The sequence below is a fragment of the Nyctereutes procyonoides genome, unplaced genomic scaffold (genome assembly GCF_905146905.1).
Source record: "Nyctereutes procyonoides isolate TBG_1078 unplaced genomic scaffold, NYPRO_anot_genome, whole genome shotgun sequence".
In the NCBI taxonomy this organism is placed as follows: domain Eukaryota; kingdom Metazoa; phylum Chordata; class Mammalia; order Carnivora; family Canidae; genus Nyctereutes; species Nyctereutes procyonoides.
This window is the reverse complement of record NW_026575135.1, coordinates 33,821,543-33,835,854: the sequence shown is the minus strand read 5'-3', so window position 1 is coordinate 33,835,854 and position 14,312 is coordinate 33,821,543. Positions and strand designations below refer to the sequence as shown.

The 14,312-nt window shown below is 36.9% G+C and overlaps 1 protein-coding gene across 2 annotated transcripts in view; it reads left to right on the top strand.

Annotated features, from left to right (window-relative positions):
- Positions 1 to 14,312, top strand: part of FOCAD (focadhesin) — a 312,624-nt gene that overhangs the window by 205,107 nt on the left and 93,205 nt on the right. For both annotated transcript variants that reach the window (XM_055301666.1, XM_055301665.1), the window contains exon 21: positions 918 to 1,039. In XM_055301666.1, the coding sequence (XP_055157641.1) occupies positions 918 to 1,039 (122 nt within the window). The remainder of the gene's footprint in view (positions 1 to 917; positions 1,040 to 14,312) is intronic.

Below are 14,312 nucleotides of genomic sequence, written 5' to 3'. Positions count from 1 at the left end.
AAATTATCTTAGTTCTTGAGTGTCTTTTCATTGGCTTGCAATTACCCAGATAGCTTCCAGTAGTCTCAAGACTACATTTGGTGTTTGGCTGTCTTGCTTTGCTTTTCAGCTGACACTGAGGGCCAGCTGGAGGTGGAAGTTCAATCTGAGAACTTAGTTGACTAGAGTTGGGAGGACAAGGAGAAGAAAGCTTAGAGGAGGAAGAGGGAAGATGGGGAGAATGAATGCATGTGAGTGTAGGGATGAAGGAAAACTTGTCCACTTATGGGCATAAACTAAAAGAACCCCTGTTTTCAGAAGTTAATGAAGATTGATATGTGCAAGAATTTCTCTTCAATTCGAATTAATTATTTTTTAAAAAGATTTGTTTATTTAGAGAATGTGCATAAGCAAGGGGAGAGGCAGAGGGAGGAAGGGGGGGGAGAGAGAGAGAGAGAGAGAGATAGAGAGAGAATCCTCAAGCCAGCTCTCTGCTGAGTGGGCAACCCCACGTGGAGCCCAATCCCAGGACCTTGGGATCATGACCTGAGCTGAAATCAAGAGTTGGATGCTCAACTGACTGAGCCATCCAGGCGGCCCTAATTGGAATTTATTCTTAAAAACTTAAATCTCTAGAAGTAGCAGCTCACAAAATTTAAAATAAATCATGAATTTTAAGTCTGTTCATTTACTTACAACTGAATAAGGCTTGTAAATAAGTGATAATTTGAATATGGTAACTGCTAACTTCTTAAATCTCTTCTATTTTTTCTTTCCTTAGACACCAATAGGCAAAAATTGTAATTTGCTGAGCAAATTATTTTAATTTCTAAATCTCTCTTTCCAGATTGATTGAATATGGGTTACTGAGGATATGGTAATCTAATTAAGTTCTTCCATAAGAGACGTTTTTATAAGTTGTTCCCCCCTCCCCCCAGGTGGTATGTTATTTTGTTATGATATTTCAACTTATCAGAGTAAAGATGGCAAACCATTGCATAGACTGATGGCCAGTAGAGGGCGAAGTTTCAAGCAGACCTCACTTGCTCTAGTGCACGAGGTAGGTGCCTCCCCATTCTGTGTAATGGTTTCTTCTTGCTTGTATATGTTTAGGAGTTTCCCCTTTCAGTTTATAATCATGAAATTTAGTGTGTGTTTACAAATCGTTTTTATTATAATTAATGTAAGTTGCTTTTAGTTTTTTTATTTTTTAAAGTTTTATCTGAGAGAGAGGAAAGAGAGAGAACAAGCATGGTTGGGGGGAAGGGGCAGAGGGAGAGGGAGAAGCAGATCCCCTGCTGAGCAGGGAGCCAGACACAGGGTCCATTCCAGGACTCCAGGATCATGACCCGAGCCAAAGGCAGACGCTTAATCCACTGAGCCACCCAGGCGCCCCTGTAAGTTGCTTTTAGAGACAACCAAAATAGCCCAATTGAATACTAAAATATTTGGATGTGTTTCTATAAGAAACCGGCATGCTTCAAAAAATAAATTAATAATAATAAAAAAAAGAAACCAGCATGCTTCTCCCATTGCCCAGCCTTATTATTAGGGAGTAGTATGTACAAATTTGGTTTATTTCATCATTGTTTAACTTTTATTGTTCAGAATAAAAATTCAGAATAAATACCAACTTATTATTTAAAGAAATAATCTTGCCTATGTCTTGATTTGAATCCTTTGCACATATGTAGGGCACCAGTGTTTATATATTTTGTGACTGTTGGGATTTAACAGTGAATAGAAGTGTTTAAGGAAAAAAACCCCTTTGGTTTTAGTGTTTATTCTGTTTTTCTTTTAGGCTACCCTTTTCAAATAAAGTTATGTGATGCCATGAGATGATTTGTATAAAGTCTAATCGTTGCAGATTATACAACACCAGAGGGAAGAAGGAAGCTGGAGAGCATGTGGGAAATGTGTGCTTTGTTGTTATTTTTAAACATATTATGACAGTTATTCATTCAGGTGTATATAAATTAAAATAAATGAACAACAAAGTATCATAGGAAAGACATTTATCTTATATAATTTAGACATGGTAGATTATATACCATTTATAAATGAAGATAGGGATTATAAAGCATTTAATGGTTTGCTATAAATTTAATTAGAGCTACTATAGTATGTTTGTACTAAATCTCATTTTGGTGCGGAATTTATAAATCTTAGTATCACTGATTTGGTTGGATTTTATTCTGCATCATATCATTTGCCCTAGTTGCATATCCAGTTTTTAGAGATCTGTCTTTATCCTATGCCACCCGTGTTCCTTCATATATTTAATTAGAGTTGAAATTATGTACATATTTGGTTCAAAGACTTTTTTGTCTAATTCACTGTTAGCTTAACTAAGGAGGGACTAAAGATTTGGGAGGAAAAGAGGTTTAATTTCATGAAAGAGAGAACATAGGTGATTTCTTGATTTGTTTTCCATAACATCTTACTACTTGCTATAGAGAAGAGAGAGATTTGGTGCCTTTTTGTGTTTTTAAGTTGTACACCTAGGAGATTGAAGGATAACCAAAGTGTTAAGTATTATCAGAAAGCTGATTTGAAAGTCACCAGAACAGAAACAAGAAAAAGTGTTAATATGAGGAGTAGCAGAAGGCAATCTAATAATTTCAGCAAGTGGCATCAGAATTTATGAGGTGTGCCTTGGATGTGAACAGAGAAAGTATTGGGTTAAAATACTTGTTGCTTATGTTGTAGAATGCCTCGAAAATTTCAAAGAGATGAGAAAATCATTATTTTAAGAGCCAATTGGAACATTTATCAGATAGAATTTTGTCAAATCTATAGTAGGATTTTTGTTTGGATTTATCTTGTAATTCATTAAAAGAAAAAAGGAAGGGGTAGAGAATGAATCATACAGTTTCTCAAACTAGGTGATGACAATATGAATTTTAAGATCTGGTTAATCAGAATAATAATTGCAATGATAATAGCTAATAACCAAGTATTTTAAAAATTGCTACATATATATTTTAAAGTATTATATATATAATCATTTATATATATTCATAATCATATATATATATATATATATATTCATTTATTCTCTATAGTAACACTGTGAGGTTGGTATTGTTAATGTGCTTGGGACCCCAGAGCTCATAAGTACAGGAGCCTGGAAACTGAACCCAGGCCATATGACTCAGTGTGGGACTTGAACTACCTTACACTATTTCAGGTTAAGTAGAGAACATTTTTAAAAAAATATCTTTGGATCTTCCCAAGATGACTTTAGTATTCCCTTACTCTTCTCCTTGCTTCTGGCCTTTCTTTCATTGGGATCCTTCCGGGTGAAGTTTCTGCAAACTTTGCTCGGGTTCTCATTACTTCTTCTGAGTCTTCTTATTTTAAAAAAAAGTCCATCGTGAGAGTTTCAGTTGGTTGGTTCACCCATTGATGGACGCTTGGATTGTTTCCAGTTTTTGGCGATTATGTTTGAAGCCACTGTAAGCAGTTCTCATATAGGTGTGTGTGTGGACATCTGTTTTTCATTTCTTTTGAGTAAATAAAGATGTAGGAGTGGAATTGCTAGACCATATGGTAAGTGAATATAACAAACTACCAAACTTTGCCTAGTGACTGTCCCATTTTGAGTGGCCACGAGCAATGTAAAGGAGTTCCAGGGACTCTGCCTCTTTAGCCCAGACTCCGCATGATCAGATTTTTTTTAAAGCTAGCCATTCTCACACATGGATAGTGGTTTCTCTTTTGTGGTTTTGTGTTTCCTTAATGACTGTTGATGTTGAGCATCTTTTGTGTTTCCTTAATGACTGTTGATGTTGAGCATCTTTTCAGGTCTTTTCTGCCAGTCATACCTTTTCTTTCATGAATTATTCTGTTGGTTTGCCCATTTTTTTTAAAACCAGGTTTTTGTTTTCAAATGAGAGTTTTTATATATTCTGGTATAAATTCTTTATTAAATAGAAAAATTTGTTTTGCAATTTTTTTTTTTTTTACCGTATCTGTAACTTGTCTTTTTTATTGCCTTGGCAGCATCTTTTGAAGAGCAAATGGTTAGCTTTAACAAATCCCAGTTTACCAAGTTTTTCTATTTATGGTTCTTGCTTTTTGTCTAACCCAAAGCCTCAAAGGTTTTCTGTTTTCTTTTTTTTACCTATATTTTCTTTCTTCCTTATTTTTTAAAAAAGATGTATAATTAATGTGCCATGAAACCCACTCATTTAATGTGTGCAATTCAGTGGTTTTAGCATATTCGCAGAGTTGTATAATGATCAGCACAATCAATTTTAGAATGTTTTCATTACACCAAAAAGTTCTGTACCTATTAGCAGAGAGACTCTATTTTCCTCTTTCCTTAGTCTCCAACAACCACGAATCCACTTCCTGTCTCTGTAGTTTGCATATTTTGGACATTTCATATAAATGGAATCATACAATCTGTGGTCTTCTTTTGTTTGACTTTTTTCACTTATTATAATGTTTTCAAAGTTTATATATACTGTAGAATATGCCAGTACTTCATTCCTTTTTATGGCCAAGTAATATTCCATTATATGAATATGTCATAGTTCACCCATGAGTCACTTGATGATCTCCTGTATTTATTTGAGGAATGTTTTTTTGTTTACTGTTTGCATTTTCATCCTGTGATCTGTGTGAGTTAACTTTTCATAAAATATGAGATATATATATTGAATATGCCATCCTTTCTTGGTCGAGGCACCTTTGTAGAAAATCATTTGTCCATATGTGTGGATCTATTTCTGCACTCATTTGTGTCCCATTGATCTATGCGTGTATACTTTAACCAAAACCACACAGCCTAATTACAGTTGATTTATAAAAAAGTCTTGAAATCAAGTAATAGGAGTCCTCCAAGTTTGTTGTTTTAAAATTTGGCTATCCAAGGCCCTTGACTTTTCCATGCAAATTTTAAATCAGCTTGAGAAGCCACAAAAAAGCCTGCTGTAATTTTGGTTAGAAATGTATTGAATCTGTGGATTAGTTTGAGAGACAATCGACATCTCGTTAATATTGAGTCTTTCAACTTATGTACAAGGTATATCTTTCCATTATTTTAGGTCAGTGTTTTGTTTTATTACAGATCTTGTGCATATTTTGTTAAATTTAATGAGTATTGTATGTCCCTAAGTATTTTGATGCTACTGCATTCAATTAAACTAGTTTTTTGTTTGTTTGTGTGTTTTAATTTGTAACTGCTCATTGCTGGTATATAAACATATAATGGATGCTTTTCTATTACTTTACTAAACTCACTTACATGTTCATGTTGCTTCTTTGTAGCTTCTTTTTGTTTTTTCATTGTAATCTGTGTGAATGGAGATGATCTTACTTTTTTTTCCCTTTCTGATGTGTGTGCCTTTCATTTCTTTTTATTGCCTGATTGCATCATGTAAGGAAGGCCCCCCACTGCAGTGTTGAACTGGAATGGAAAGAGCAGACATTTTTTCTTAGACAGTCTTGTGGGAAAACATTCAGTGTCTTAACATTAAATATGATACTATATTTAGCTTATTTTTGTATAAAGATTTTGTAGGTATCCTTTATCAGATTCACAAAGTTTCCTTTTATTCCTAAATTGATGGGAATTTTTATCACAAATGAATGTTGAATTTTGTCATTTTTTTATGTTTTTTTTTCCTGTATCTATTCAGAGGATTGTATACTTTTAAAAATGTATTGATATGATGAATTATTTTGATTTGTCTAAATGAGCCAAATCTTCATTCTTGGGAAAACTCCATGTAATCATAATGTATTATTCTATTTATATGTTGCTGAATTTGATTTTCTAGTAATATTTTGTTAAGGATTTTTGCATCTCTGATCATGAGGGATACTGTTCTATAGTTTCCTTTTATTGTCTTTGCCTGATGTGTTACCGTGATGTTTGGTAGAATTTTCCAGTGAAACCATCTGGGCTTGGAGTTTTCCTCAGGAATATTTATAACTATGAACTGAGTATGTTTAATATATGAGGCTGTTCACTCAATCTACCCATCTATGCCTATTGATCTTCAAGGGGGGCTATGGGTGGCACAGCATGCATGACAGTGTCTGTCTCCTTTTGTAAAGTGTAAAGCTTACAAAATCAGGAAATTTGTTTTGGTCACATATAGCTCCAGTGCCTGATATTCCTGGCACATAGTAGATAACTTCATGGACATTAGTTAATGATTTTAATCCTTTTGAAATGTGTATGTGCCTTAGACTTCATATGTGCATTTAATGTCATAGTCTCCTTTTTCTAGAAATGTTATGAAATTGATGGTGAATCTAATAATTATTGAGTTCTTACTAAAAATGGCACTGTTATAATTTGAATGGCTCTTATGTACTGTTTTATGTCATTATTCATTTATATGAATAGATATATGTAGCCTTTCCTCCCTACCAAAGATTATTTATAGGATATTGTATGGCTACCTTAATGCCTACAACTGTAGGTGGGTTAGTGTGTGAATAGCTAACAGAACTTTGTTTTGAATGTCCTAAAGCCTCTGCTCTTCCTATTCTGACATGTATCTTGCTTTATGTAGTTGTATTTCTCAAGAACAGTGTTCATTATATCAAATAACTTGCATGTTATGGAGAACTGTTATTTAATCTGTGATGAATTCTTCAGGAATTATTATATTCCCTTCTTTTTGAAAACTTAAAACATTTTTTTTGTTGGTGTTGACCTTTCTTAAAGTGAAACTCTACCAAGGGACTTTTGGAAGACTTGCAAATCTAAGTCTGATTTGACTTTGACCTCACATACCAGGAGAAGTTCTATATTATCATTGCCCTGTTTAGATTTTTCTAAACCTGAAGTGCCCCCACTGCCCTTTTGAAAAGGGGACAACCAGGAGTCATTTCAGACCTACTAGGGCTTCTCTAACCTCAAGTGCCTGTCCTCTTCTTCTCCGATTTTTAACTACACTTTCTCATCCTGAGGCTAACTTGATTCTTCTTGATATGGAAGCTGAAGGTGAATGATAGTTTCCTTCCCTGAAATTTGCTGCCTGTCTTGTCATCCTTTGGCATTTCTAACTCTGACGTGACACTCTCACCTAAATTAAATAATAGTGATTTGTCCCTGGATGAGAATGGTAGTCCTTCATTATTTCCTCCATCTTTGGTCTCATGTAAATTTTCCTGATCCTACTGCTGCCGCCCAACCAAATTTCTGCCTCTGCATTAGATAGTGAGCTCTTTTTTCATCTTTATTTCAGGAAAACCTTATCTGGACTTTTTGGGAGCACTTATTCTTAATGAAGTCTATCCATCTTTCCTTCCTTCCTCCCTCCCTCCCTCCCTCCCTCCCTCCCTCCTTCCTTCCTTCCTTCCTTCCTTCCTTCCTTCCTTCCTTCCTTCCTTCCTTCTGTATTGATGATCATTTAATTCTTTTTGCTCTATAAATTATTTTGCCTCTCTTCTGCTCCTGTGGATTTTTTTCCCTAGATGCCCAGCGATAGGTGGGATATAACCCACCATTTGAAATATAAGGAATATATTTGCCTTTTTCTTTCAGTTCCTTCTTTATTTAAAAACATATTTCTTGGGAAGAACATAGAGTAGCATTAGCATTCATGCAATATGAAACAATTAGATGAAAATTCTGAATAATAATTGGGAGAAGTGGTATCTGGGCTTATTACACATTCCCCTTGGAAAACACTGTGAAAAGTATGGCTTGCTGTATTTTAGATACTCCATAATTACCATGTGATGTGAGTTGTTATGGTAACTGGGTTTTCCCCCCTCCTATTAAATAACAGAGTAAGTAAATGGTTGCTTGAGATGTGATTGAATTGTCAGCTTTCAAGCTAATGTTATCCTGATGGGGGATGAGGTGGGGAGAGAGAGACTGAGGAAGAGAAAGAGAGAGAGAGAGAAGATGAGGGAGGAGAGGCAGGAAGAGAAATTTTTAAATGTCCAGAAAGCACCCACAAAGAGATAAGTGTCATTTTACTTTAAAAATGTCTCCTCTACAAGCCCCCCCTTCTTGTCTTCCTTCACTATTTGTCAGGAGACAGGAATAACAAAATTATTTTTGTGCAAACAAGATTACTATTGACAGAAAATTGAAGGCTATTATATCTCATATGTAAACAATGGGACATTGAGTGGCTTTTGGGGTCTCTAACACTGAGTACAAATGGTTTTTCTTCTGGGAACGTGGGAGGAGTGTGTGTCACAGACTAAATGTAGTGGCTCAGTGTTTTTGTGTTTGTGTAGCAACTGAAGTTAAATACTTTTATTATTTTGATAATAAATACATCTGGGAATCATGGAAATGCCTTCCTTTGTGAAATTGGGATTTTAAACTCAATAGCAAGCACTTAGTTTGCCTGTAAAGTTGTACATGCTATGCTAACTTATTACATTCTGCTTTGACCATTTAACAACCTCACCAAGCTTATTGTGCTTGATTTATAGTATTTAATGAAAGTCTGTTAAAAAGGACATTTTCTTATAAATGAATAATCATCTTTATTAGGATCACATAAGAGACAGAAAACACTACCAAATTTCTGGGCAGTATATTCTGAATAGTAAGTGAATAGGTGGCCGTGTAGACCCTTAAAGTAAAACACAGCTCAAGAAACAAGATCTACTTTTTCATTTTCTCTTTCAACATTTCCCTACATTTGTAAATTGTATTTCTAAGTGAGATATTTTGTTGAGCTACAATTTCAGGCATACTTTAATTATGATACAAATAAAGTTTACTTAGGAAATTTCAAAACATAAAATATGACCGCTTTAAAATTTTGCTTTGTAACAACATTTCCTGCTAGAGCATTTTGGACACGCTTGTCCAACATTTGTCTCAAGCAAGTTTGAATTTATTTGTTTCCACTAAAAAAAGTTTTCTAATACTATCTTTCCAACATGATTGAAAGTTGAACATCACAATTTTCTGTGATTACTTGTTTACAGTCATATAGTTTTCACATGACAAAATTTTGTCTTAAAACAAATACTGTAGTTTGATTTGATTAAACTCAGTGGGTACTTAATTGAACACTTATGTGCAGAACACTGTTATGGTCCATGGGAAGGATTCTAGATGGATAGGATAGGATTTCTGCTCTTAGGATTATATGAGGTGCATACACAAATAATCTAAGATGGAATTGGTTGAATGTTACAGGAGAGGTTTGTAGTGTCCTGAAAGTATAGAGATGGAAGAAATTATTTCAGTAAGTAGAGATGAGAGGAAGAAAGGGCTTTGCAGGCAGTGGAAGTAGTGAGTGCAAAGGTCCTGTAGAGTATAGGACTGACTTGGGAATTGGTTTATAACCCAATTCAGCCAGAATGCAGGTTAAATGAAAGAGAGGAGCAGGAAATCATCTGGGGAAATTGGTTGGGGATCTTGGCCAGCAGAGTTCTTACATGAGAACAAATTATTTCTTCAAGTAAATGGTGTGCTTTTGATTCTGAAAGGCTTTGAACATAGTACAAAAGAGTTTGGACTTTATTCTTTAATGAATCATCAAAGGTTTTTGAAAAGAAGTTCTGAGTTAATGGAAGAGTAGCAGCACCATTTAGTAGGATGTATTAGAAGGAGGAAAGATTTTAGGCTGTTAGGGGATCAGTTAGGGGCCTCAGTACTCTAGGCAGGAATTAGGACTAAGTCAGTGAGGAAGAAAGTATGGAAAAGAGAATAAATGTTTCAAAGGTGGAGTTGACTGTTGGGTTGGGGGCAAGGAAGAAGTCCGGGATAAATCAGAAGTTTCAAACCTGGGTGATGGGGAAATTGATGTGTAATATTGATAGAAACACAAAGGATGAGAGGAAGGGTGGATTTTCCCTGCCAATGGCAAGTTTACAGAGTGTAATAGATGGTGGGAAGTGAGGGGTTGAGAAGCATTACAAGCTGAAAGTAGTGACTTCCAAACCATGTATTTTTAATTTTATTTCTATTGAGGTATAATATACATGGAATATATTTCTCTTGGTACATAGTTGGATGAATTTTTACAAGTGCACATGTTCATGTAACCAGTACCGCTGTCAAGAACAGTTCTGTCGCCCTAAAAATTCTCTCATGCTGCTTTGTATGAGTCCCTGTCCTCTCCCCCTTCTTCTGACAACCATGGATGTATTTTATATCCCTTTTGTTAAAACTGTGCTTTTCAGAGTCCTGGGGCCACCACAAATAGGGTCTGATGACCAAGAGGGCCGACCACCAAGCCAAGCCCCCAGCCCTGGTGTTCATCTAGGCGAGTTTTGCCTCTGTTTTATAGACTGGCATTTCACTTAATATTTGGGGTGGGTGGAAATACTACAGAGCTAAATATTTGAAAACTCATATTCTGCAGTGTTGCTGACACAGCTCTGAGCCCCCATCTCTCTTATCCAGATTATTGCAATAGCCTGTGGGTAGGTGTCCTAGCTCTGACCATTGCCCTCTATAGTATATTTTCAACATAGCAGTCAGCATGATCCTTTCTCACCATAGATCATGTCTTCTCAAATCCTCATAGTGATCCCCATTTAATAACAATAAAGACAAGTCCTGAGGGGTGCCTAGATGGCTCAGTTGGTTAAGCATCTGACTCTTGATTTTGCCTGTAATCATGATCTCAGGATCTGTGCTGGGTGTGGAGTCTGCTTGAGATTCTCTTTTTCCTTCTCTTCTTGCCCCCTGCTCTCCACACCTGTGCATGCTCTCTCTCTCCCTCTCTCTCTCTCTCTCTCTCTCATTCTGAGTGCCCTGTTTATCAAACTTCTCTCTTGCTCACTTTGCCTGTGCTAGTTGGTTAGAGTTGGTTACACTGGCATTTGTGTTCCTCAAACAGGTTTGCCATGTACTTGCTTTAGGACCTGTACTCACCGCGTGTGTTGTTGTGTTTTTTAATTGAGGAAAACTTGCATAATGTAAAATTAACCCCTTTAAAGCTTAAAGCACACAATTCAGTGGTATTTTGTGTATTATTTACAGTGTGCAAACCATCACCTCTATCTAGTTCCAGAACATTTTCATCACCCTCTAAGGAGAGTGTGCACTAAATAATCACTTCCCACTTGCCTTGGCAACCACAGTCTCTTTTCTGTCTCTGTGGATTTACCTATTCTGGATATTTCATGTAAATAGAATCATGTAATATGTACCTTTGTGCGTGGCTTCTTTCTCTTTCACATAAATGTTTTCACACTTCATCTACATTCTAGTGTGCATCTTATGCCATTCCTTTTCTTGGCTGAATAATATTCTGTTGTAGATATATTCTGTTAATTCATTCATTGCACATGTGGATTTTTTTTCAGCTTTTGGGTGTTGTGAAAATGCTATGTGTATTCATGTACTGTGTTTGTCTGTATATATAGTTTCAATTCTTTAGGGTATATACATAGGATTGGAATTGCTGGGTCATACGGTAATTCTGTGTTTTACTTTTTGAGGAATGACCAAACTGTTTCCCATCATAGCTGAACTGTTTTCCATTTCCACCAGCACTTATCTAGGTTTTTATGTCTTCATTGGATTCCAGTCTTTATTCAGGCTTCACTTTCTCTCTCTCTCTCTTTTAAAGATTTTTATTTATTTGAGAGAGAGAGAGAGATAGCAACAGAGTGAGCATGAGTGGGAGAGGGAAAGAGAAGCAGACTCCCTACTGAGCAAGGATCCTGATGTGGGACTTGATCTCAGAACCCCTGGGATCATGACCTGGGCTGAAGGCCGATGCTTAACTGACTGAGCTACCCAGGTGCCCCCACGCTTCACCTTCTCAATGAGGTCAACCTTGACCTGCCTATTGAAGTGCTCCCATCCCTGCCTTCCCCTCTGGGCTCCCCTCCCCACATCCTACTCATGTATATTTCTCTAACATGGTCTCTTTCTTAGGCCACATGCATTTCATTATACATACTACCTCTTATACCTAGAAACACTTACTCTATCCCAGATCACAGAACCTGCTCATGTCACCAGTCCATCAGACACCCGTCATTGCAAGTGTATGTGTAGATGAAGCAAAACTACATTTCACATCCATTAAAACTTGGTGCACAGTAGTTGAGAACGCTGTTTTGTCATCCGCCGAGTAACAAGGTCGCAAGTTCATGATTTGCAATTATTTTGTTGATTGGATTTCCTTCAAAGGCTTCTCAAAGTATAGCAAATCATACATAATTTTCATGCTTTAAAAATGCTAATTGTATTTTTCAGCCTAGACACATTAACCTATATGGGTGGCTCTATATTGGGTTCGAGTAGCGTTCTAAGATGTGCTTTTGTTAAAAATGGTCAAGGACATCTCTTTTGCGTGTAACACAACTGGCATGTAATGGCTATGACTGACTTCAAGCTGTTTCCTTGTTTCTCTTCAATAAAGGAAATTGCAAGAGAGTGCATTTTTGGAGAGATTTATTCACAGCTGACTCCATAGAAAAGTAAGAGTAGGTATAATCTCATAAAACATTCGGAGTTCAGGCTGGTGTGCAGGCTCTAGTGCTGTGCTGAGTCCCCACACCCGCCTTCAGATGTGGTTGGAGTGGCAGTGGGGGGGGATTTAACCTTCAGTTTATAACCTCCTTTCAAATAGGTTTCCGGGCATGAGTGCTTTTGTTCTTAGAAGCTCAATGTTTGATTTGCTGATTTTCCTTTACATTTTTTCCATAGTACTTTCTTTCTTTCTTTCTTTCTTTTTTTTTTTTTTTTACCTCAGGTTTAAGAAGTAATTGCCACCATTGTCCTTCCCAAAACGTTCAGTGCTCTCTTGCCAATTTGCTGAGACGGTGATTATTCTGAATAGTACACGGATGTCCGTGGATTATTTGGCAGGAAAATAATGAAATATTTTGAGGTTGTGAAGTAGGAAAAGTTTGGTTGTGGTGTCTTAGTGTTCTTTCTGTTAAATCCAGGTCTCAAAATAGGATTTTTTTTTTTTTTTTAAGAGAAGGAAAGAGGGAGAAGGTGAGTGGGAGGGGCAGAGGGAGAAGGAGAGAGAATCTTTTTTTGTTTGTTTGCAAAGCGATAGAAGTTTATTAAGCAGAGAAGTGGAGAAAGCTCCCAGAAGTGAGGGGTTCCGACAGGGTTGCCCGAGAGAGAGAGAATCTTTTTTTTTTTAATTTTTTATTTATTTATGATAGTCACACACAGAGAGAGAGAGAGAGAGAGAGAGAGAGGCAGAGACACAGGCAGAGGGAGAAGCAGGCTCCATGCACCGGGAGCCCGACGTGGGATTCGATCCCGGGTCTCCAGGATCGCGCCCTGGGCCAAAGGCAGGCGCCAAACCGCTGCGCCACCCAGGGATCCCGAGAGAGAGAGAATCTTAAGCAGGCTCCATGCCCAGCACAGATCCTGAGGCAGGGCTCTATCTTACGACCCTTAGATGATGACCTGGGCTAAAATCAAGAATCAGATGCCTAACTGACTAAGCCACCCAGGTGCTCCAAAATAGGACTTGATAGTTCATGTATTTCATGAAATGGAAATGGAATTGATAGGAAAATGCTTCACATTTTGGAAACAGCAGGGCCAAGGACTGCCTCGTGCCTTTCCCGCTGGAATGTGGCTTTGGTTGTAGTCTACTTCCTGGTTAATGAGAGAAGAGGCAGGAATTGGTGGGCCTGTCCCTCCAAGGATTTTTGTTGACATATTGACAAGGCTCCCTCTACCCTCCTCAATACAGCAGAAAAAGAAGACACTTGTCTATAACAACTTTTTAAAGTTCGTTTCACACTGTATCTTTTTCAGACTGTCTGAATATCGTTTTGTTTTTTTTTTAAACAGTGGTGGGATGAGGAGTGATAGGTAACAGACAGAATTAATTTATTTTTTTCATTCCAATAGATTCCTCCTAGTTTTGTCTGGTAATCTATTTGTGCTCCTTTATGACTGTCCCAATAATAGAAAGCTCTCTGAAGACACACACTGATTGATAATCCTCATAACCTTTCACAGTACCTAATGTACAGTGGCCTGCATGAGGACTAGGATTCCAGAAAATTCCAGAGGCCCTAGGAGCCAGCTATATTCAGAGAAGCTGTGCTCTTTCCTATCACAAAGCCCTTGAGAAAATTAATTCCTACAGTACAGTAAGATCTTCTTACACACTCTAGTTATCATGATTCTGGGGTAATTATGTAGAAATTTGTCTTTTAGACTGTTTGTTGTTGTTTCTTTGCGTATAGGACCCAGACTAAAATTTTAGTTGTTTGGGTTTAGATGAGATGAGTTACAGGAAATGTGAAATGTGATGCACCATGACTGTTTTTCTTGAGCGATCTTTCTTTAACAGAAGCAGACCTTGGGAAGATTTGTTGCAAGATAGCCTCCTACTAATAGGTAGAAACAGAAATGACTATGAAAACCAGATGTTTTGTCTGGGCCTCTCGTCAGA